The following is a 25,414-nucleotide window of genomic DNA, read 5'->3' on the forward strand; positions in this document are numbered from 1 at the left end:
GTGTGCTTCCCAGACAAACACTTTCCCCTTTTGTGTATACTAATTAGAAACACCTGAGTAACATAGTACATTACCACATGAATCATGCCAAAACAGTCCACTAGATGGCAGGCTGTAAATACTCACATGCAAAAAAAAAGAAAAGAAAACAAAGAACAACAGTCCACAAAAAAAAATAAAAATAAAATAAAAAAATCCCCTCATTTGGCACAGAAGACACTGAGCGTGCGTCTCAATCAGCTCCCTAGTTCAGCAGTCAGGGCACTGATATACATAAGTCAATGGGCTGTTTCCCTGATCAGTGCCCTGACTGCTGAACTAGGGAGCTGTTTGAGACGCACCCTAGGTTTAGATCTAAATGGGAGGCCATTTTGAACAAATGTTCTCTAGATCTGATCTTGCTAATTATTGAACATAGTAAGAAAGAAAAAGAAGAAAAACTCAATGAGATAAAAGCACAAATCTCTGGAATGATTAATGATGATATAAAATTGCCATTTGAAAACAAATTGAAACATGACTTTGAGAAACTTACAGATTGGGTCAGACAACAAAGGATTTAGAAATGTAAGAGAGATGAAAACAATTACAAACATGATAGAGTCTACAAGTGGACTAGGCCAAATCACAGAGACAGAGAAAGGCAGAGATCAGTGTCCTTCAATTTTACTACCAGTGATGAAGAATCCACCCCAATCTCCAATATGTCTTCACCAGCTGCTTCTACCACGTCTGATTTTTTCAGATGAAAGACCCAAACACAAAAGATCCAACATAAAAAGAAGAAAACAAGGAGAGGCAGAAAACAGTAAAGGACAAAGACAACCACCCTGGATTCTCAAGGACCGGAACAAGAGAAGACGGCAATTCAATCTAAAACATCCCTAGCCCCTGACTGTGTCAGTGTGTTGTCTAAAGGACTCTCTTTCTCTCCCACTTACCATACAAATGAGTTTAACACCAAGGTGGATCTATTTAGATTCTACCGAAGCCTCCACCTCAAAAGTTTGTTATTACCAAAATAATCAGAGAAATGACATTACAGCCCAAAGATCTCCCTTTAGACCAAAATCGTACTTTATGCCTCCAGTTTCGAATGCGACTTTGACTGCTTTTACTAAAAAGGTGGACTTTGATATTGAGAGGCTGTTTCAATCATCCAATCAAAGAATCAGGGAGAATTTGACCAAATCCCAAAAGCTGGCCAGAGATCACTTGGCAAAGAATGAATGTATAATTATAAAATGTGCAGACAAAGGGGGAGCTGTTGTGGTAATGGACAAAGACAAATATGTTGAAAAAGCCTTACGGCAACTGAACAATCAAGACTATTATCAGCGGCTATTGTCCAATCCAATAAACAACACAAAAGAGGGATTAAAAGAACTGTTGCTCACAGCCAAGGATACTGGGTGGACATCAACACCATGTCAACATCCTAGAATATCCACCTTCTACATGCTCCCAAAGGTTCATAAGTCTCTCGAATCTCCTCCGGGCAGGCCCGTCATTTCGCCTAATGGTTCTCTCACAGAGCCAGCCTCGCAATTTATAGACTTCCTTATCAAGTCATTGGCTCAACTGCTTCCCTCCTATATACAGGATACTACTCATGTGTTGAAGGTCTTAAGTGACATGCCTGTTCCAGAAAACAGTTTTTTAGCCACATTGGATGTGGAGTCCTTGTACACACATATTACTCATGATGACGGACTGAAAGCTTTACAACATTTTCTAATGAATAGGCCTATAGACTGAATTCATTATTCAGCTCACTGAATGGACACTTAAAAATAATGTTTTCCTTTTCCAAGACCTATTGTATTTTCAGGTTCGGGGTACTGCAATGGGAGCATGCTTTGCCCCTAACTATGCTAGCCTTTTTTTTTTTTTAGGTTTATGGGAGAAGGATTTTGTCTATTCTAACAACAGTGACAAGATAAAATGGTGGGGGAGGTACATTGATGATATTTTCTTGACATGGAGTGGTTCTTATGAAGAACTGTTACAGTTTTATGATCACTTGAACAACAATGACAGGAATGTAAAACTGTGCATGGAACATTCCAAAACGATCATTAACTTTTTAGATTTGACCATTTCTAACAGTAAAGATGGGAAGCTCCATACTACTGTATATCGAAAAACAACATAGAAGCACCATGTTAAAAGCAGATAGCTTCCATCCAAATTGGCTCAAAAATAACATACCTTTTGGCCAGTTCCAACGTCTTAGACGTATTTGTGATACTGACAGTGAATATGAAGTGCAAGCAAAAGTCTAACCGATTTTCACAAAGGGGCTATCACACAGAAATTGTACATAATGCTTATAGGAAAGCCCAGTCCATTCCTAGATCAAAGCTACTCCAGAAAAAGAAAAAACGATCTTCTAAACCAAACCAGGCTTATTTTTGTTACAAGGTATAACTCTTTGGCCAATCCCATAAAAAGGATAATAAATTCAAATGGGAAACTTAGTAAGTGTGACCCTGTGCTTAGAGAAGTATTTTCTGCACTTCCAAAAATTAGTTTTAAGAGAGCTCCTACACTTCGCGATAGGTTAGTACCAAGTACCATAGTCCCCAGTACGCTCTCTGTGCAAGCAGGTTGTCACATTGGCTATGTTGACGGAAGTTAGCCTATTTTCAGGCGCTGCGTAATATCATTGTGCCACTGCACCCATGGTACGGTGCAAAGTTCCTCGATTATTACGCAGGAATTAGAGTATAGTTCCTAGCCATATCTATAGAAAATCGCAACTTTTCATTTTCCATCGGTCTTAGTACACGATGTAACTATACACATCACAACATGTAAATAGGAAAATGTTGGCATTATTTTGTCACTTATTGAGCAGTAGGCTAGCTGGAGCCATTTACCTCCAGTCTTTGTGCTAAGCTAGGCTAGCGGTGGGTGCGTCAGACAGAGTTATGGCACGCACAGAGATGAGAATAGCATGTATGGACTTATCTAACTCTGGGGGATATGGTGAATAAGCTAAAGTCCCCAAAAGTCGTCTTGTTCCTTTAAAAGTTATTTATGGATCCATAGAAGCCAAAAAAATAACCTTTATTTATATGAAAATATTAAGGTACTCTAAACATTTACATCATGATTTTCTGTAAAAATAATGTGTATTGTGGAAAGCACTATACAAATAAATTTGACTATGAGAGGCTGTGATGTGATCATACATGCAGTCAAAAATATAAATGCAGGATGATTTAGGTATGATTCTCATGTGTGTTTGACCTTTCTCAAAGTCTCATGCTGGGTAGGAAGGAAGCTGCTCCTCCTCTTCCTGTATCTGTCCTGTTTCCCTGCTTTCCAGATCATCCTGCATTTTATTTTAACATCTTTATGATCCCCTTTCTCTATTGATCGGTGGAAACTCCACAGATGTGTCTGTCTTTCTGTTTTATATTAAACAAAACTATCCCTTTAAGACTTCCAAGTCAAGCACAGACTGATTAGAAACCACAGTAATACCAACACATGGATGATATGAAACTTCCATTTCCTCCTTAACTGCCTGCCATACTCTCCAGGCTCCAGCTTTTTGTTTTTAGTTTAGACTCAAGAACACTACCATTGGAAACCCATTTATGATATGTGTGAGATAAAAAGTCAACATTATTACATAAATAGGGGAAATTGCGACATTCTAAGTCAAAAATATGACATATACACTGTAAAAAATATGATCGTCAAGTTATGACAATATATGGTTTTACATTGCTTTAACTCGTCAAAATAAGTTGAGCGATTTTCATACAAGATTCAACAATTTTAATGTGATTTAAGTTGCAATTACTGAAAAATCCAAGTTGATAGTACCAAGGCAACTTTTTTTTTTTTTTTTACAGTATATGAGATAAAAAGTTGACAGAAATGACAAATGTCTACTTTTATGTAATAATTTCAACTTTATATCTCATAATTATGAATTATGTCATATTTGTGAGATTAAAAAGTCATATTTGTGACTTCCATTTTGACTTTTATATACCAAAACGTTATTTTTGGACTTTCATACTTGTCCATTTTCATTAAATAAATAAAAAATGAAAGAAGGAAAGAGTGACTCTTAGTCAAATTAGCACATGGATATTTGCTATACGTCTAAATATATATCCTCTAACATGTCCACTCTACAGAAGAAGCACCTCTGATGGACAAATTACCATCACTGTGCTGTAAAATGTTATCTGCCTCTCAGATGTATCTTGCCTTCTGTGATTTCAGCTCAGTGAGTAACTTTTATTACTATCGCTACCTGTAGTTACTACCACTTATATGTAATTTGTGCACTTTCACGTAAGTCACTTTGATAAGAACTAGTCTGAATTAACCACTGATGTAACTGCTTTCAGAGTCTCCACAGATGCAAGGACATCATGGGGTTCAAACTGTGAGGAACATGCTCTTATAAAGCCTGCCAATCACACACCATACGTTAGCCAGTTGCAGAAAAGGAAATAAAGTGCTATCAGAAAAAAAATATACATATACATACAAGTCCACGTCAAAACAGCAGGTGCAACAATCGCTAAATTATTAAGGAGAATGTCTCAAAATTAATGATGAAATTCAGAAACTGTCAAAAAAATATTTCTTTATGCAACTGAAAGAAATGCAATTGCCTGACGATCTAAACTGACATCAAAGCTTTGTAAACTAACAAAAATACAAAGCATTTCTCTTTTACTGTATAGTAAACTTCATTTGCTATTAGAACTGTAGGTCTATATTGTGAAACTGGAATGCAGTCATACACACCCTTGTCATTTCATGACACCAGTAAAAGTTGCCCTTAAAGTTCAGACAATAGAGTTTTTCACTGGTTTTGCACACCGGGTCGTTCACCTTGGCAGTAAAGATTTACTGAGACATTCAACCTTTTTTAAAAAGGACAAATCACTGAAGAACTTACAAAACGGAACCCTGCACTCTAAAGACATCATAATTCCATAAGAGACTTTGAGGAACTTTATAAACAAATATTAAAGTCACTTAAGTACAAAAATGTATATTTGAGGCACAAAAAATATGAAGGTTTTCTTAAATATCCTTCTAAGTGCCCAATGAATAACACGTGCGTCCAGAATAACAGTGTCCAGACACATTTCTTATGTAGCTAATTCTGGTGTAATTTAGGAGAATTTATTTTTTATGCACATGACACGGCAAGGAACATACATGTACAGTAGTGTGTTTTCAAAGGCGTGATCATAGGATCACAGGATCATAAAAAGACAATAAAATTTTACACTGCTACGTTTTCGTGCAAGACAGTTTATGAGCTGTCACAGGGAATGATCCTGACGCATTAATATAGCCTACTCCAATCTAATCAATAAATCCAGCATAGTGTAGTCTGTGCATGACTAGGGTATAGTGTTGGTCAGAAAAACAGAAAGTCGTATATGCCTGTGACGTAAGAAGTCCTCTGCTCTGGTCCTGTTGCGCGCGGGTGACCAGCCGAACCCATTACACGCGCGAGCGCATGGAGAGAGCAGCACCTCTCCACCTGAACCGAGCTGGATAATTCAACCTTCTCTCGGAGGAAAACACAACAAGCATAGTTTTACATTTATTAGGTACTTGGGAACCGATAGCCGCGTAAATGGTTTGCCGTATGTCAAAGTTTTTGTCATAGATTGTGGGGTTTCTCCAGAAAAACAATGCGGATTATGTGGGCGCTCTATTACGCTTTATAGTGCAGTCTTTTAAACTGAAAACGGGGATGAAGGTGATGTGCTGGCTCTTGATGTTGGATCTCAGACAAAGAGACATTCAGTCATCAAATCTTTATTGATTACTGAAACTGGGAAGAGTCAATTAGTGGAACCGCGCCTGAAAACCAGAGGACGATGCGTTGCGTTTGAGGTAAGATTATACACACTATAACCTAACAGTGAAAACATTTGATTACTAGGCTACTTAACAAGACAATTTCCACGAAATAGCTAACATTTAATCGACTACAACTGCAACCTTATAGATGACATTTACCCCCTTTAAACTTGTGCAACAGAAACATAGCCTAAACTTGAACTTAAAAATCTTAAAAAGTAAAAAAAAAAACTAAACTTGCCGTTAAATGTGCGTTTTGTTAGTTTAAATATTATAAATATTCAGTTAGTTTTCCCATGAATATATTATTTTATAACTGTATTAGATTTATAATTCCTTATGGGCTTGTAAAGAATTTCAATGGGTCATTTTTTATCTAAAAGGCAATTATTATAAAGTTATATATATATATATATATATATATATATATATATATATATATATATATATATATATATATATATATATATATATATATATATATATATATATATATATATATATATATATATATATATAATAAAAAAGTTATATAATATATATATATATATATTATTGTGATAAAAATGTATTGTTGCTATTGTTGCCCTGTTGCTATGGTTACTCATTTGGTCAAATTAAAATCAGCACCAGATAACACCAGATAGTTATCGAAACGTTTGAAACCATATACAAATAAACATATACAATAATTTTACCTTTTAAGAATTGGAGATTTAGACCACCACCATCATCATGTACAAATATATTCTGCTGACTGGTTTGATTCATAAGATGAGTAAAAGAGAACAAGGGTTTGTGATTAAGTAAACAGTCTGTACACGGTTGCAATTTGTTTAGTCTCTCAGAGACTGTATTGGAAAGCCACATTTTTAATACAATATGCCCACATCTGACTGTCAGCTACCCACCCACGCTGCTGCAACATGTGTACACATTATGATAATATATGAACAATTTGATTAAGTCAAATGTTGCAAAGTACCCTATAACAAGGGCAGTGTCAACATTCATTAAAATGTAATAAAATAATTCTTTAACATCTAGGAAAACACTGAATAAAATTATATGACTCCACGATGCTTCATGCAAACAGTTTAGACAGCATGACAAAAAAAAAATCCTTTTTAACTTGAAATGTATCTTTTGCAGAAGGAATGGTCACATGTGGCTGCTTTCTTCAAGGAAGAGGGGTTAATTAAGCAGTGTAATATGAATATCATCTCTCTAGCTCATTCCTGATTGGAGAAATAAGCCATGTTGCAACTGGCCCATGTTGCAACCGGCCACACTCTCCCCTATATATTACAGCTGTCATTTAGGGACTGGAGACAGAAGATGGAAAATAAGTAGATGTGTCGGCACATCAACATGGCCTTTTGTCACGGTCACGCACTTGCTTATAATGAGAGCGTGTGGCATAGAAGACCAGTTAAATATTGACCGGTGTGGTGGAAATGCAGACAGTTCATATAAATGGTGTCCACTGGACTGTTTGTACTCATAACAGTGACATCGTTACCCTTTGTTTCGATTTATGGTTCAGAGCGTTTCTGAAGGCAGAGCTTTATTTGTGCAACACATTGTGTCGCAGCTCACTTTGCACGCCTCATATCCAGCGCTAGTGCCACTTAAAGTCAAGGTCATGCAATACACTCAGGGGCAGTTTCCCAAGACAGAGATTAAACCTAGTCCTAGACTTAAATGTTCAGATTAACAAACATATGCTTTCTCTGCCATAGTCTAGAAGACTAGAGCTACTACAGGACTAAATTGTGCCTTAAATTAAACACACACATACTTTTAATCTTTTCTTGGTTCATATGTTTTATAGACAACCTCAATCATGCTAATTCAGATTAGCACAGTTGGTTTTAAATTAATCTTGTTTATTTTAGTTCAGGACTGCATAGTCCAGGTGTAAGTAAACTGTACTTAATCTGTGTTTCAACTCCGTTTACACGACAATGATGTACTAAAAACAGAACGTTTTCAAAAGTTTGCGTTTTTATGCCCCTAAAAACGCAGTTTTCCGTTTTCGGTTAAAAAACGGTGCCGCATAAACATCCCCTAGAACATGATTAACTATTCTAGATTAAGGCCCACTCCTGTCTTAAATTAACGTCTCGTAAAATAACTTTTTTTTATGGCTTTTAGTATGAATATGTTAGCCTATAAGCTAGTGTGCTCTACAACAATGTCAAAATTCACATTTAGAAGATATAAGTGTTCAAAACTTACGGTCTCTCACTTTCGCCATTATGGATCAATGATTTTGATGACATCACTGCACTTCAGCTTCTCATCAGATTTTCTGTCCAATCAAATGCTTTCTAGAATCTGAAGAGTCCAGCCCCCTACACTAAATAAACCCTGAAGCGGCTGAAATCAGTCACTTGTTCACACATTTACTATTTTCTACATGGTGAATGGTACATACTGCATCATATAGGGTATAGGGAACGATTCAGACAGTGTAAATATGCTTTCCATTGGAGCGAATGAAGTCTGGGGCATGTTAGTGTCACGCGAATCGACGCAGCGCACACAGTCTGACCAGAAAACATACATTTGAATTCGGCAGAGAATTCTGTATTTCAAAGAGATATGGAGGAGATTAGGATTAGATTAGAAGTTAAAAGGAAACTGCGGCTTTACCGAGCTCAACGGCTCTGGCCGAGCTGTGATATTAACAAAACTATTGGCTATTTTAAAAATAGGGGAGGAGACAACCGGACATCAGAGTTTTGCTTGAAAGTTTAAACAATTTTTATGGCAATGCAGTATGAATATGCATGTTTTTTTAAAAAAAACAATATGATACTAATTAATTGGAAAAAAAAGAGAGAAGGAAGGCAAAAAGGCAAATAAGGTCATTGATTTAAAAAAAAAAAAATGTGAATAAGGGGTCTTGTCCATAGTCCTCGCTACACCAACTAAATGCTACAGCCTATGTGTATGTAGTTTTGTGTGGGGAGTTTTTAGGGGTTTAAGTTTAAAAATAAAGATTCCTGATAGAACCAAATAGAAGAACCTTGGAAATCCACAAAGAGCTGTTATTCTCTAGAGCTGTCGAAAACCATTGATGCACTCAACCGTATGCTGATCCTAAGAACCTATAATATCAATAAAATTAAAAAAACAACAAACATTGAGGAACCTTTTAAGATTGAAAGAGCTTGTGAGACTGTGTCATTAGTGTGTGCATAAGAGTCAAGTTTAATTTCACATGTTTCATTTTGTGCATTTGAGATAACCCACTATTTTGGCATTCTCATTTTCTTGTTTTTAGCCCTTCAGTGACTCAGAAATCTAAATATGGAAACCCAGGAGCCCATGTGCAACACGTCAGTCTTGAACTACACAAACCAGTCTAATGAAATAAGCCATCGCCTGAATGAAAGCTCGCTGATCGGGGAAGACAGCACGAAGGTCATGGCCGTAATATACCTTGTCGTGTTTGTCGTGGGTTTGACAGGAAACTCTCTAGCCATTTTCGTGGTCCTGCGCTACACCAAAATGAAGACGGTCACTAATATGTACATCTTAAACCTGGCAGTGGCCGACGAGCTGTACATTCTGGGAATTCCATTTCAGACCACCCACAATGTGCTCACCTACTGGCCATTTGGAAACTTCCTCTGTCGTATTCTGATGTGGACGGACTCCATCAGTCAATTTACTAGCACATTCTGTCTGACAGTAATGAGCATTGATCGCTATATGGCTGTGGTACATCCTATCCGCAGTGCAAGGTGGCGGCGACCCAGTGTTGCCAAGGTGATAAATAGCATGGTATGGGCACTGTCCTGTCTGCTGACACTGCCAGTCATCATTTACTGTGACGTTCAGCCGGAGCGCAACACCTGCAACCTGAGCTGGCCTGAACCGCATGACGTGTGGTCGACTGCCTTCATCCTCTACACCTGCATACTAGGTTTCTTCTGTCCGCTGCTGGTCATCTGCCTGTGTTACCTGCTCATCGTGATCAAGGTGAAGTCCGCCGGGGCGCGGGCCGGACTCTCCAAACGCCGCAAGTCTGAGAAGAAAGTAACGAGAATGGTGGTGATCATCGTGGTGGTGTTCGTCCTGTGCTGGCTGCCGTTTTTCATGCTCAACATCATCAATGTGATCAGCACACTCCCAGAGAACGGCGTCGTCTCCGGCATCTACTTTTTCACTGTCATCCTGACCTACGTCAACAGCTGCGCCAATCCGCTGCTCTACGGATTTCTGTCGGAAAACTTCAAGCGGAGCTTCCAGAAAGTGCTGTGCATCCACAGGGTCAACGGGGTCAGCGACGGTCTCCCTAGTCGCGCACGCCTCAGCAGGAACCTTCATAATGAGCCCTTCATCCCTCCAAGGAGCTTTGACTACAACGGCCATGTCCAGAGCTATCAAGTAAGCTCCTTTCATTCAATATATTATCATTATTATGTTTCTAAAACACCTAGGCCCTGTTTACACCTGGGATTAAGATGCGGTTTGGTCGATTGAATCACAAGTAGATCCATTCCCGTTTACACCTGGTGTTTTAATCCATCTCTTTTGTCCACTTTAATTCACTTCTGTCCTGATTTCTTCGAGGTGAGGGTCTGTGGGCGTTTTTTTTTAGATCTTTCGAACTAATGGACGAAATAAGCTCACTCAATTTACATATAAACACGACCGGAGACGACACGCGGAGAGAATCAGCTTTCATTTCTGCTCTGATATCCACAAGACCACACCGAACGTGGTGAACGCGTGTTAGAAATCAATAATGGTGAGAGAACATTGTGCTGAACATTGTACGTTTTTCGTCTCCAAACTAAACTTGGGTCTCCAGCCAACAAAGTTTAAATCCCGTCTGGGTAGCGCGCGTCTCATAATGTTTCCGCATTAGGTCAGTAGTTGGAGAGTAGACAGTCTTTTGTGGCTCTGGTTTCCGACTACCTCTGGAAGTGGTCGAAAGTGGACAAGCTCATAATGTTTTAGAGCCCGTTTTGTGTTTAGACCCCACTTGTGATCTGATCGACCAAAACTCATCTTAATACCAGGTGTAAACAGGGCCTTCGAAACAGCTTCTTTACATTTTGAAATCACAATGCATAGACATTCACATACAGTATTATGAAGACAAAGGTCAATGTTGTTATTGTTAACTAAAACTATTAAAAATCATTTTAGTTAATTTAAATAAAGCTATAAAGTCTGAAAAAACTTTCAGCAACATCAAATTGATTACATCTAAAACTGAAAACCAGTAAGGGAATAAGGGATGGAGGTGGCGGGAACTGGCAAACGCTCAACGTAAATTTGAATCCAAAAATAAACATACAACAAAGCGAAAGTAAAGCAGCAGCCCCTCACTCTGTTCCCAAGGTTCTTGCAACACAGTCATTGCAATTTTTCAGTTTCTCTAAGGCCTTCATTTTATCGTTCATTAGTGATAACACTGTGAGTAAAGAGGGAAGGATGCTCATTGATTACGGTCATAAACGTCAGGCTTATCTGAGCAAACAGCAGAGAACATCACAAGTAGAACATCACTAAATCTTCTCGAATCACACCGGTCTGACCAATTCACACCTTAGTCATCAATTTATGAAACACTATACCGGAAGAAGTGATTCAGCTTAACACAAAACGTGTTCATTTTTCATGCAGCACCAACATCGCCACCTTGGAATTATAAGGTTCTATCTGCATTCTGACTGGTTTGGAGATATTGAGCTTTAAAGTTTTTTGCATTCCATTTGACTGTGTAGAAAGAACCTTTTTGTTTTCTAAATAAAAAGTTCCAAAAAACTTAAAAAACTACATCACATAATGAAAATAAGTTGTCACAGAATAAGAATATGTGAATAACTCAATTTTGACAAAAATGTCAGATAGAACCTTATAATTCCAAGGGGACGACATTCCAAACATTCTATTAGAACCCATTTAGAGTTCTGTGAAACATGGAAGCTGGAACTTTTGAAATTTGGTGTTTGTCAACATTTTTGTTAAATGGTCAGTATTGTATTTTGGACCCTATAACTATACTGAAGGCATGTATATTTCATCTGGTTGTTCTGTAAGTAAATCCCCCTCAAAAGTAGATCTCAGGGAAAACAAATAGTCAGATTACATCTGAACTGCACTTGAAGAGTACAATTCTTAGAATAGCTGCTACGAGGCAAAACGCTTTATTCTTACCATTGTTTTTTTGCTTTCTGAAATTCTACACCTACCTTTTCCTTTTCAGTCCAATGGTTTGGATGCCGAGCTCTGTGCCAAAACAGAAATCCAGCGACCTGGACCACAAGTGATCAGCCAGTCCATATAAAAGTTATGTGGCAGGAAAGTTGGATGGATTTTACACACATGTATGCTTTTTGTTCTGTTCAAGTATGTCGTCTAAGTGAAGTCATTTCTGCATACAAACAATACTGCATATATGTATTTTTGTGTTGTATATGCCTAGATCAAACACTCTCTGGTGCACAAAGGCGATACATTTCCATATAAATATAATTCTTCTGTGAGAAGAAATCAGTAATGTTATATGTGACTGTAAAAATAAGTGATGTTATATGTGACTGTAAATATGTATTATAATGGCTCATCATTTTGTTCAGCATGACTGAATGAAACTGGGAAACTGTTCATCCACGACCTTTGGACCAATTTGGACGGTTAAGAGAGGAAGTGTGCCTTCTGCTGTTACATTTTGATGGATCATTGATAATTTGGTGGCGGTTCTGAAAATATTCACTCTCAAAAAATTCAATTTTCCTCTCAAAGCAGAGTGATGAACAAAGAAACAAAGCGCAGACTTGCATTTCATATGAATTTGGTGGAAACGCCAAATAGCTTATTTATTCAAGTCTGTACACAAACCTATTTATGACGGATGAAGAAGTTCCCTAGTTGGAGCAGACGTCCTCAGAGCAGTAGGAATCTGCACAGGCAGAAATTGAGATATGTCTTTCTTTAATAGGGATGGAAAACGTATATACCTGTATTGTGCCATAATGTTGATGTTTGTATCATTGCTAATAAACCTGAGATACAGAAATACAATCCGTTTCAAATCCAAACATTGATATTTTATAATATTATAATATTAAGACATGCCTATTATTTGATTATTATGTGCTGTGTATTGTAAACAATTCTGTAAAGTTAATTGCTTTAAATTAGAGTCCTAGCAAAATGGTAGGAGGGGCTTATTTGTATAATCCTGTCATCACAGTTCAAGCACAGTTCTAAAGGTACATAAACAGTCGCTTACCTTCAAAAAACTCCATTCACCTCAGTTTAAACATTAACATCTCATGACTTGTTTTAGCTTGTTTTTTTTTAATTGCAGACATAAGACTTATTTTATTTCTGACTCAGCTCAACATCATCCGATTCCATTTTTGTGTCCAGGGCCAAAAAGGTCAGCTGACTTTTCCGTACTTTATTGACTTTAGATTTACAGAGACTGTACACATTAATAGACACAATAGTAAATGGGTCAGTTTAGACAATTTTCAACTATATCCCCCGGGCTGGTGCAATGAAACAGAGAGGCACACAGAGGTGAGAATACTCAAAACAAGAAGCATACAGACAAAATGTTACATTCAGTAACATTCAGTAACAATAACATGTGCAAAATGTTACATTCATTACAGTCAACATTCACCAAATACAAAAAAAAAATGGTGTAGTAGAAACATTTCCAAATTGCTAATGAATTTCACAAACAGTTACAAATAAATGGCATGTAACATTGAATTGAATTTTGAAGTAGAGAAAATAAAATAGTAGCCTATTTTCTTGTAAAATGTATTTTAATAGTTTTTTTAAATTTTATTTCCAATTTTATTTTTTATTTTTTTAATTAGGGTGCCCTTCATACCGCCTAGACAAACGGTGTTAGAAGTAAGATGTGGTCAGTAGCATTGAGCTTATTTTAAGAAGAGAGAAATGGCCATTTCAAAAGGTAAGCAGCATAACTGTGCTTCTAATATACACTATATTGCCAAAAGTATTGGGACACCCCTCCAAATAATTGAATTCAGGTGTTCCAATCACGTCCATGGCCACAGATGTATAAAATCAAGCACCTAGGCATGCAGACGCTTCTACAAACATTTGAGAAAGAATGGGTCGCTCTCAGGAGCTCAGTGAATTCAACCGTTGTACCGTGGTAGGTTGCCACCAGTGCAATAAGTCCATTCGTGACATTTCCTCATTACTAAATATTCCACGGTCAACTGTTTGTGGTATTATAACAAAGTGGAAGCAATTGGGAACAACAACAACTAGGCCACGTAAAATCACAGAGTGGGGTCAGCGCATGCTGAGGTGCAGACTGAGCAGAAGTCACCAACTTTCTACAGAGTCAATAGCTCCAGACCTCCAAACTTCGTGTGTCCTTCAGATGAGCTTAAGATCAGTTTTTTGGGTTTCCATGGCCGAGCAGCTGCATCCAAGCCTTACATCACCAAGTGTAATGCAAAGCGTCGGATGCAGTGGTGTAAAGCACACCACCACTCAACCCGTTCTCACTCCCAAGGCGTCAAATTCTGAAGCCGATTGCCTTTCACGTCACATTAAAGACGCTAAAGGCACCCCTAGGCGTCACTATATCAACGCAAAGGGTACTCCATAGATTTCAGTTGTTTGCCCAATGCGTCAGATCAAGACGCATTTAATGTTTTGCATTTGTAAAAGCAGACATGATTTTATGAATATTTATAGGCTACTTTTATATTTTGGAGCAACTAACCCCACTCCTGCCCTAAACCTACCCACTTCTAGACAATATAAAACACATAACAGGCAAATAAAAGAACATTCACAGGTATTTATTGCAAAAACTAATACTGCAAAACAGTATAAAAGTATTAACTCATGTTGCATTCCAAGTCTTCTGAAGTCATGCGATATCTTTATGTAAAGAACAGAGTTGATCTTAATGTTTTAATCGCTGAAATGATGATCCTGCCGCTCTGTGAACGCAACGCATTCATTCATATCTCATTCAAATGATACACAGTTACACACGACTCTTTAGCATGACGCAATCGGTCACAAGACACACAAGAGCCAATGATATTTTACAATCAAAGCTGACGTAATGGTCACGAGACAGACATATGAGAGCCAATGCAATTTCACCATGAAATCTGACGTAACGTTTCTTCAGACGGCAATTTTTTTAAATTTGAATGTGTGCATGATCTTCGGAGGATGGAGACGCCGATCGCTTTTGGGGATTTTCTTCACACAAATCAATCTTTTGGCCTCGGAACACTTGGAATATTTGTAATTTTTTTTATAAATTGTGCATTCAGTTGCATCTGCTTGTTATATCCTGTATTTTATATCATATAAAACACAAATGGGTAGGTTTAGGGATGGGATGGGGTTGGGTTACATGTTCAAACATGTCTGAATAATATAATGTAAATAAAATGTCTGATTAAATTGAGAATCACACTCCAACATGTCATAATGGCAAAATCATAACCCACTATATAATTTCATCATGACGATAACGTTCCCATGGCATGGTTCCCAATGTAAAGTTTGGTGGAGGGGGGATTATGGTGTGGGGTTGTTTTTCAGGGGTTGGGCTTGGTCCCTTAGTTTCAGTGAAAGGAACTCTTAATGCTTCAGCATACCAAGACATTTTGGACAATTTCATGCTCCCAACTTTGTGGGAACAGTTTGGGGATGGCCCCTTCCTGTTCCAACATGACTGCGCACCAGTGCACAAAGCAAGGTCCATAAAGACATGGATGAGTGAGTTTGGTGTGGAGGAACTCAACTGGCCTGCACAGAGTCCTGACCTCAACCCGATAGAACACCTTTGGGATGAATTAGAGCGGAGACTGCGAGCCAGGCCTTCTCGTCCAACATCAGTGTCTGACCTCACAAATGCGCTTCTTGAAGAATGGTCAAACATTCCCATAAACACACTCCTAAACCTTGTGGAAAGCCTTCCCAGAAGAGTTGAAGCTGTTATAGCTGCAAAGGGTGGGCCAACTCCATATTAAACCCGACAGATTAAGAATGTGATGTCATTAAAGTTCATGTACATGTAAAGGTAGGCATCCCAAAGCTTTTGGCAATATAGTGTATTCTTTTTGGCATATTCTGGACTTGATTGACTTTCATCATATAGACGAAACAAAGACATTTTTCAAAATATCTTCTTTTATGTTCCACAGAAGAAAGTCATAATGACATGAGGGTCGACAAAGACAGAATTCAAATTTTTGCCTGAACTGACCCTTAAACATGGTTATGCAACTTAGATGATGTACTTTCTCCAACTAAAAAAACTCCAGCAAGATCAGATCTGGTTTTACATTACATCACCACCCAGTAAGATTTATTGTGTTTCGCTAAAAAGCACACAGATTTTCTGAAATAGGGTTCAAGACATTTCTATTAAATGGTCACCATTGAACTTTGGACTCTATAAGACTACCGAAGGAATGCAACACCGTGCCCTTTCACATGTGAATTCCTGCAAATCTACAGATCATACCGTCTTTACAAGTGCATACTCTTTCTTTTTTTTTTTTTTTTACATCTCTTAAATGTTTCATTATGCTGCACAATGATGCTCAAAAAAGTGTTTATTGTTGATGTATCATCAACAGGCTCTGGCCGTTAGTGTTTCTGGTCATATGTTTTCAAGTGTTTGTTTTGAGTCACTCATTTGCAGATGGAGCTACTAGCTTGACTTGTTAATGTGAAAGACACGTTTACCAACCACAGCCTTGACAAACCAGTTTGTCCAAAACACTGTCTTTCCACTCTCTATCTCTTTGTCCATAGGCCCCCTTTTTTTTGCCGTCTCTACCCCTATCATCATTTTGTTTACTGACAATTCCTCTCTCAGGGTGCAGGATTTTGCTAGTGTCACTTGTCCTTTTCTTTTATATACACATGCTGTACACAAACTCTCAATGTCAAAGCAGAGGACAGTACCCATCATGCACTGAACAAAAATGCTTTAAATTTACACCATTTACATTACAGTTACACAAATCAGTGAAATTAATCAAGCTATTTTTTTCCCTCTTAGTTTTCTTTGTCAGAACACTATTTGTTCGCAAAAATTCAATGTACTGAAATACAATTATTTTAGTAACCAAATTGGTGATTCTACACTGTAAAAAAATATTTTCATGATTTGTTATGACAACTTTTTTCTTTTGTCAAATCAACTTAGATAATTGATGTGGTTCGGATTACATAATATTTTGAGTTTCTGTTGATTAAACCGATCACCTACATTGTATTAACTAAAATGTTAAATTTCAATGAACTCAAAATTTTAAGGCAACCAGGTAACTTCATTTTTTAAGATAAACCAACAATCATTTTATTCAGTGTATGCATGCACATGATTCATATCTTTATCTTTGTATAATCTTTTGTATAGCTTCTAACAACAACAACAACAAAATATTTATAAAGCACATTTAAACACAATATAAATTGATCCAAAGTGCTGTACATTGTACAAAGCAGGTCTACACAATAAAAACAACAATTACCGGTTTGCAAAAGCTAGAGATTAAAATGATTTAAGATTAAAGATTTAGATTTAAAATATGATTTAAGATTTTAAGAAATAGATTTAAAAATGTTTAATAAAGGAGCAATATCACTAATATTTCTTGGTCAGACAATGCCTTGTACAAACATAAGGATTTGAATTCCCTCTTTTTAGACCTAGTCAAAAGTCTTGCGGCTACATTTTGAATGACTTCCAATTGTGATAATGAAGATTGAGGGAGACCAGAATAATCCAATCGTGATGTTACAACTGCACGAATCACAACTGCTAAATCTTTACTTGAAAGAAGATGCTTCAACTTTGCAATACATCTCAAAAGGATTAAAAGCTTCCTCTAATTACAGCACTAATTTGTTTATCGTAAAGAGTCAAAGATCACTCCAATGTTTTTGACTTGTTTGCATACACTTGTTGAGAGAGGGCCGAACTGGGCTTTAAAACCCAACCTAGAATTAAAACCTCAGTTTTGTCCTCAATTGGTTGTAGAAAATTATTTGTCATCCACCTCTTGATATCACGTACACATTTCAATAACACATCGAATGAAACAAAATAAAAGTTTAATTCGATGTGAATCGACAGTGATATGAAATGTTGTAAAAATGTGGGCCAAGGGAAGCAACAAAGGTCCCAAAATGGATCACTGGGGCTCATCACACAAGACAGGTGCAGATAATGAGGAAAAAAAGAAGGAAAAAGCCTGCTTACTATAACACACAGTAGCATGCTAAAAAGTAATTTCTCAACAATTAAGTCAGAACATGTCATACTGTTCATGTCTCCCCTTTCTCTAAAACACATAAAATAACACTTAAATTCAATGTTGCATTTATATTCAACATACATTCTCCCATAACTCTCAAACAAAGCATGCTGGGAACTAAGGATTCCCTGCCCAGTTTCAGTTAATGCAAAAACAAATTAATTTGTGTACAGAAATGGATAAAGTGAACTTCTGTTTTACCAATTTGAATAGATTGCATGCAATGCGATTCGTTTTCAATTAATTTGGCTAAATTCAAGAATTGCGTTGCATTTACTTATTTTAATTATACTGAAAAACCAGCAAAAAACTGATATTGGTGCTAAATGTCCCTTTGTTTGCATTGCATTTTTGCATCAGCCCAGCCTCTTGCTAGATCTATCCAAATTTGATGTGACGTGTTGGCTGTGTTTTTGCCTCTTCTTTTTTTAAGGTTTATTCACACTGGTTCCTCTCATTGCAGTTGTGTGATTATATACTTTTTCATTTGTACTCTAATGCAAATAAACTTGACATTTAGCACCAATAGAGTTTACTGAAAAAAGACTGGGTCATTTTTTACATTATGAAATGTATTTGGATACTAGTCGGTCAAATGACATAAAAAATAATGTATGAAATTCCATTTTATCCATACATTAATAGTAAAACAAATAGACAGGGTTTCTCTTTACATATTTTCTCTGTGTGAGAGGTGAGTCATGTGGTGACATAATTTGCAGTTGAAGTGTTGCTGAGTGAAGCAAAACAGTTGGCGATGCACAAACAGCATGAGGAGAATTAAGAGAAATAGAGAACGAGTTGTTCACACTAATATACTGATTGAATAAATAGTCAGTTTGAGGACAATGCAGCAGATAGTAAAGCATAAAGGGAAAAATATAGAGCAGATCTAAAATTGTAAATACTTAGGAACAATTATATCGACAACAAACTTAATTTTCAAAGTAATGTAGATGTAATGTAATGTTAGCACACATATTTTAAACATGGTTTATAGATCAGTGATTGAGATATATGGTACAGTAATCTCTGAACACAAGCAACATTCACTCCAGGAAATTTGTTCATTTTATGGAAAGAAACTATATTTAAAAATATCATACTAATCCCCTTTACTCTACTTTTGAAATGCTCCCATCTGGGTGTAGACTCAAAATTCCTATGGCTATATATATATATATATATATATATATATATATATATATATATATATATATATATATATATATATATATATATATATATATATATATATATATATATATATATGTATATATATATATGTATATATATATATATTAGGGATGCAACAATACAGTTAGTTCACGGTTCAATACATACCTCGGTTTTTAACCACGGTTTTCGGTTCGGTTCGGTTCTGATGGCTTGTCACATCAGTTTTTTGTTATTCTATTCTTAAGCGACAGGAACAGCAAGAGGTTAAGGAGAAAAAAGACAATTTTTTAATTGCAATACTCTTTCTTTATTTTACTTAAAATAATTAAAAAACCTTACTTAAACTTAAAACTTTACTTAAAAAAAACCCTTGTACACATTCCTAGTGTATTGTATAATATAAATTATATATATATATATATATATATATATATATATATATATATATATATATATATATATATATATATATATATATATATATATATATATAAAAAGATTTACACTGGCAGCTCAGAGCTGTACAGCAGCATTTAAGTATGAAATTGAGTGAATAAATGTACAAATAAAACGCTACATAGACTTCACTATAAAATATACATTGATTCTTATTAAAGCTACTGTATTAAAGTTTTTTGGTCAAGAGCAGTGAGTGATTTTCTCTTTGTCTTTTGTTGTTGTATTAACATTAAATGGATAGTTCACTCAAAAATTAGAAATGAATACAGGTTTGGAACAACATTAGAGTGAGTAAATAATGACATCATTTTATAGGTGAACTGTCCCTTTAAGGACAGCGTGTTCACTAGGTTGCCTGCTGTCAATGTAAGACCTGCGTGCTAATATACAGACACAGGCGATTTTACTTTCACTTTAGACATAACCGACTGTGTTTATGTAAACCTTGTATGTATTTGACAGTATTAGCGCAGTAAGACGACTTAGTCCAGTAATCACGTGTTTGACAGGCGTTTAGTGCGCACGTTCGGAAAAGCGCATGTTAAAACCGTGCACGCGCCGGCAAGGCTTTAAAACGCATGCAAATAATGAACTTTCGTGATTGTGAATAACTATAGTGTTCCGTGAGTATAACTCTACCACTAACGTGTGATGTGAATGTATGTCGCGTTGTTCAGTGTATTGGGATTGGAGGCAAATGATAGAATGTGTAGAAAAATACTTAATTAAATGCAAAACTGAAAAACCGCAATTCACAGGCGCGTATTGAACCGTGAAGGCCGCACCGAATGGTTCAATATTATATTGAGAATTGTGGCATCCCTAATATATATATATATATATATTAATATATATATCTGTCAATAAATATAATTTCAACTCATCCTCGCCACGGATCCATTCGCCACCCTGGTCGAAGCTGTGTGATCTTCATTACAACTGCCATCCACCAGCACTTCTCCCACAGTCCCTACGGATCTTGGATCCCTACGCCACCCGCCATGCACTCCTGCACCCAGCACCCGCTGCTTCTTCACCAGCTGCTTCTGTCAGTCCCATGGCCCGACCAGCGACATTCTCCGGCGCGGTGGAGGATTGCAGTGGGTTCCTTCTGCAGTGCTCACTCTACCTGGAAGCCCAGTCTCAACTCTTCCCAACCGAACGTGCCCGAGTGGCATTTGTGGTTTCCTTGCTCTCGGGATGAGCATTACAATGGGCTAAACCTCCCTGGGAATCGAATGTTCCCGTAACCACTACTATTACTACTGTTCAGTCAAAGCACCGCCAATCTCGCTGGACATGACCAACTCTACTACATTCGCCAAGGTGAAGAGACTGTGAGTATGTCAGTTTCAGTTTCGTACCCTAGCGGCCGCTAGTGGCTAGAATGAATCTGCACTTATAACAGCCTTTTGACAGGGCCTAAATCCTCATGTGAGACAGTTAATGGTCGTGTACGATGATACCATGGGGCTTGAAAACCTGATCCAAAAAAACATCCGTGTGGCTCAACGCTTTTCAGCATGCACTCTTCACATGCCCACTGCCAATCCTCTGCCCGCCACACCATCTGACGCCCTTCCAGCACCAGAACCCATGCAAGGGGATTTTAATCGCCTGTCTCGTGCGGAGCGTCAGAGAAGAATCCTACACCATCTCAGTCTGTACTGTGGGGGAGTACTCATGTACACACGCATGTCCCATCCGGCCACCAAGCCCAGCGGTGAGTACCATCCAACTACCTCCCCGTATAGCATCTCTCACCAGTACCACAGTGTATCTCCATAATCCTCATGTCTGTGTTTCAGCACAAGCCCTCATTGTTTCCGGCTCCGCAGGGAACTTCATCAGCCCCCAAAATCTCCAAAAAATTTAAGTCCGTCGTAAATGCTGCCAACAGGATCTCCATGTCCATACGATCCAAGAAAAACCGCTGGGCCGTGGCCACATCCGCCATTACTACCCCACACTGACACTCCGCATAGGCTGTCTGCATACTGAAGATATCACGTTCATGGTGCTGGAAGGCTCCACCGTGGACATCATCCTGGGACGCCCCTGGCTCATGCAACACCAGCCTGACATCCAATGGAGCACGGGTGAGATCCTCAAGTGGAGTGATGAATGCTTCCAGAACTGTTTATCTCCAATCAATAAATCTTCTGTGATTCTCCGGCCCTCTTCTCCTGACTCCGAAGTCCTTCCTCTCCTCTCCACTTCCATCAAAAGTCCTGAAACCAGCCACCACGTGGAAATTCCTCCTGAATACAAGGCGTTCCAGGATGTGTTCAGGAAGCAGTTGGAAACGCAGCTACCACCTCACCAGCCATGGGACTGCGCCATTGACCTGCTGCCTGGGGCTACTCTACCCAAGGGTAGAGTTTACCCATTGTCCATCCCGGAACAGAAGGGCATGTGCAAGAGTACATGCAAGAAGCACTTAAACAACGTTTCATCTGACCATCCACATCCCCTGTCGCTTCAAGCTTCTTCTTCGTGGCCAAGATGGACGGAGGCTTGAGGCCGTGCATTGACTACGCCACCTGAACTCCCAGACGGTGAAATTCAGTTATCCCCTTCCTCTGGTCCCGGCAGCTCTGGAACAGCTGTGAGGAGCTTGTATTTTCTCCAAGCTGGACCTGCGGAGTGCGTACAAACTCATTCGTATTCGCCGGGGGGATGAGTGGAAGACTGCTTTCATTACATCGTCAGGTCACTACGAATACCGGGTCATGCCTTATGGCCTGTCCATCTCTCCTTCCGTGTTCTAGAACTATATGAATGAGGTGTTCCAGGAGATTTGTAGTAGTCTACATAGATGACATCCTCATTTTCTCCCGGAACCTGGGCAAACATCGCCAACACGTCTCCCAGGTCCTCGAGAAAATACGCCAACACCTCCTGTACCTCAAGCTGGAGAAGTGCGATTTCCATATCCCGTCTGTGCAGTTCCTGAGTTATGTCATCGACCAACACAGCATCCAGATGGACCAGAGGAAGACCATCCAAACTGGCCCTTACCCACTACCGTGAAATAGCTCCAAAGATTCCTGGGGTTTGCAAACTTCTATCGTCGCTTCATCCACAGCTACAGTCTGCTCAGTTCACCCCTCACCTCGCTCCTCAAAGGCTGACCCAAGTCATCTGCCCGAGAAGCTTTCCACCAGCTCCAAGAAGCCTTCCAGATCACCCCGATCCTAGTTCATCCAAACCCTGACCTCCCTTTCGTTGTCGAAGTCGATGCCTCATCTACTGGGGTCGGGCGGTGTTATCCCAGCGGCAGGGTGATCCTTCACGACTCCACGCATGTGCCATCTTCTCCAAGAAGCTATCCCCGGCAGAGCAGAACTACGACATTGGGGACAGGGAACTGCTTGCCATCAAGCTAGCCTTGGAGGAGTGGAGACACTGGCTGGACGGGGCTAACCACATGTTCGAAGTGATCACCGATCATCGTAATCTAGAATACCTTGTGACACCAAGAGACTGAACCCTCACCAAGCCCGTTGGGCCCTCTTCTTCACTCGATTCAACTTCACAGTTTCCTAACGGCCCGGAACCAAGAATTGCAAGGCAGACGCCTTATACCGTCTATATCGACCCGATCCTGAGAACTTTGATCCTGAACCTGTCCTCCCTCCATGATCGTAAGCCCTATCCAATGGTCCATCAACCAATGCATCGCCCAAGCCAACCGCTCCGAACCTGCTCCCCTGGGAGGTCCTGAGGGGCTTCTCTATGTTCCATCGGCCCACCGTCAGACCCTCATGGACTTGGCTCACACGTCTCTGGGCTCTGGACACCCAGGCAGCACACGTACCCTCTCGCTCTTGTGGCAACACTACTAGTGGCCCTCCATGCCTCAGGATGTCTCCCGCTACATCAGGGGCTGCTCAGTTTGCACCGTTGCCAACACTCCTAGGAGGCTCCCTGAAGGTAAACTAGTCCCTTTACCTATCCCTCGCTGACCATGGACACACCTGGGAATAGATTTCATGACTGACTTACCACCATCCAATAACTTCACCTGCGTACTGGTAATCGTGGACCGATTCTCCAAAGCATCTAAACTCATACCCCTCAAAGGCCTGCCCACTGCGTTCGAAGCCGCCAAAGCCCTATTCCACAATGTGTTCCATCATTTTGGTATTCCGGAAGACATTGTGTCCGACTGTGGACCACAGTTCATCTCCTGTGTGTGGCATGCCTTTTTCAAGCTCCTAGGAGTGTCAGTCAGCCTGTCATCTGGATACCACCCGCAGACCAACGGCTAAACTGATCACAAGATCCAGGAAATCAGGAGATACCTGAGGTCATATTGCCACCGGAACCAGGACCGCTGGAGCCAGTACCTACCCTGGGCAGAGTACCTCCTCCTCCTGACGTCACTGAGGAAGAAGCCACCTACCGGGCGATCCTTGACTCCCGACGACGGGGTCCCCGTATTGAATACCTCCTTGGTTGGTAAGACTACGGCCCAGAGGAACGTTCCTTGTTCAACCATAACGACATCCTCGACCCCTTGCTCCTTACTCAATTCCATGCTGGACATCCGGACCGCCCTGCTTGAGGTAGACTCCGTCGTCGTCGCCCCATCCAGTCGTCAGGAGTCGTCCGTGGAGGAGGGGGTACTGTCACAGAGTCACAGCCAACACCCACCAACATCCATGCATCATCACCAGATCTCCACGCTCGGCCCACTTGTTCACAATCCCCTGAATACTAATCACCTGCACCTGCACCTCCTCATCACAGACACTATATAGACTCATACTCCCTTCACTACAGTGTCTGGTCTCGTCAAACGTACCTGGAATCCTGAGTATACTCACCTGAGTATCCACCATCTTCTTCCAAGTCTTCCTCGTCTCCAGTTCCTCGTGTTCTCCATTCCCTGCAAACTACAACCTCCATTATATACAACTAAGTGACAGTCCAGAAGTGCTTGTTCTAATACTCTATTCTAATACTGAATACCCCATTTCAACCTGTGTTTGACAAGGTCCAAATTGTGATGGCTAGACGACTGGGTCAGAGCATCTCCAAAACTGCAGCTCTTGTGGGGTGTTCCTGGTCTATAAACAGACGAGCTACTGTAGCTCAAATTGCTCAAGAAGTTTCCATAATGACCAACACAATGTACCAAGAGCAGCGCAAATTAGCGTCTTTAAGACATATTTTTTGGGGCTGTAAATAATGCTGCAAATACCAGTAAATTGACGAGCATAAACCTTAGTAAATCACCTTGCGTGATTCATTTAAATACTCTCCTCCCATAAATGTTGCGTCTTAAAGGGAAACTCCTACAAATGCAAATGTAATAAGATCAGCCACAAAAATAACCCTGGCCATGCCTTTTCAGCGCTAATTTATCACTGCGTGTCTTTAGTAAATCCTGACAGGGATTTTTTAACGTTTTGCATTGGCACAAACTGTTAGTAAATCTAAGTTTGGGTTTTTAGGAAAGGGATAGTTCATCCAAAAATTTAAATTAGCCCATGATTTACTCACCCTCAAGTCATCCGGTGTATATGACATTCTTCTTTCAGACGAATACAATCAGAGTTATATAAAACAATGTCTGTCGGAAGCTA

General features: G+C 39.2%; 1 protein-coding gene across 1 annotated transcript; it reads left to right on the plus strand.

Moving 5' to 3' along the window:
• The first annotated feature begins 5,414 nt into the window (after positions 1-5,414).
• On the plus strand, positions 5,415-12,907 carry sstr5 (somatostatin receptor 5). The gene is made up of 3 exons (XM_079814820.1): positions 5,415-5,892; positions 9,152-10,260; positions 12,092-12,907. The coding sequence occupies exons 2-3, from the start codon at positions 9,178-9,180 to the stop codon at positions 12,170-12,172; spliced, it is 1,164 nt and encodes a 387-aa protein (XP_079670946.1). The 5' UTR covers positions 5,415-5,892; positions 9,152-9,177; the 3' UTR covers positions 12,173-12,907.
• Positions 12,908-25,414: the final 12,507 nt, after the last annotated feature.

The sequence above is a fragment of the Gobio gobio genome (assembly GCF_949357685.1).
Source record: "Gobio gobio genome assembly, chromosome: 1".
Lineage (NCBI taxonomy): Eukaryota > Metazoa > Chordata > Actinopteri > Cypriniformes > Gobionidae > Gobio > Gobio gobio.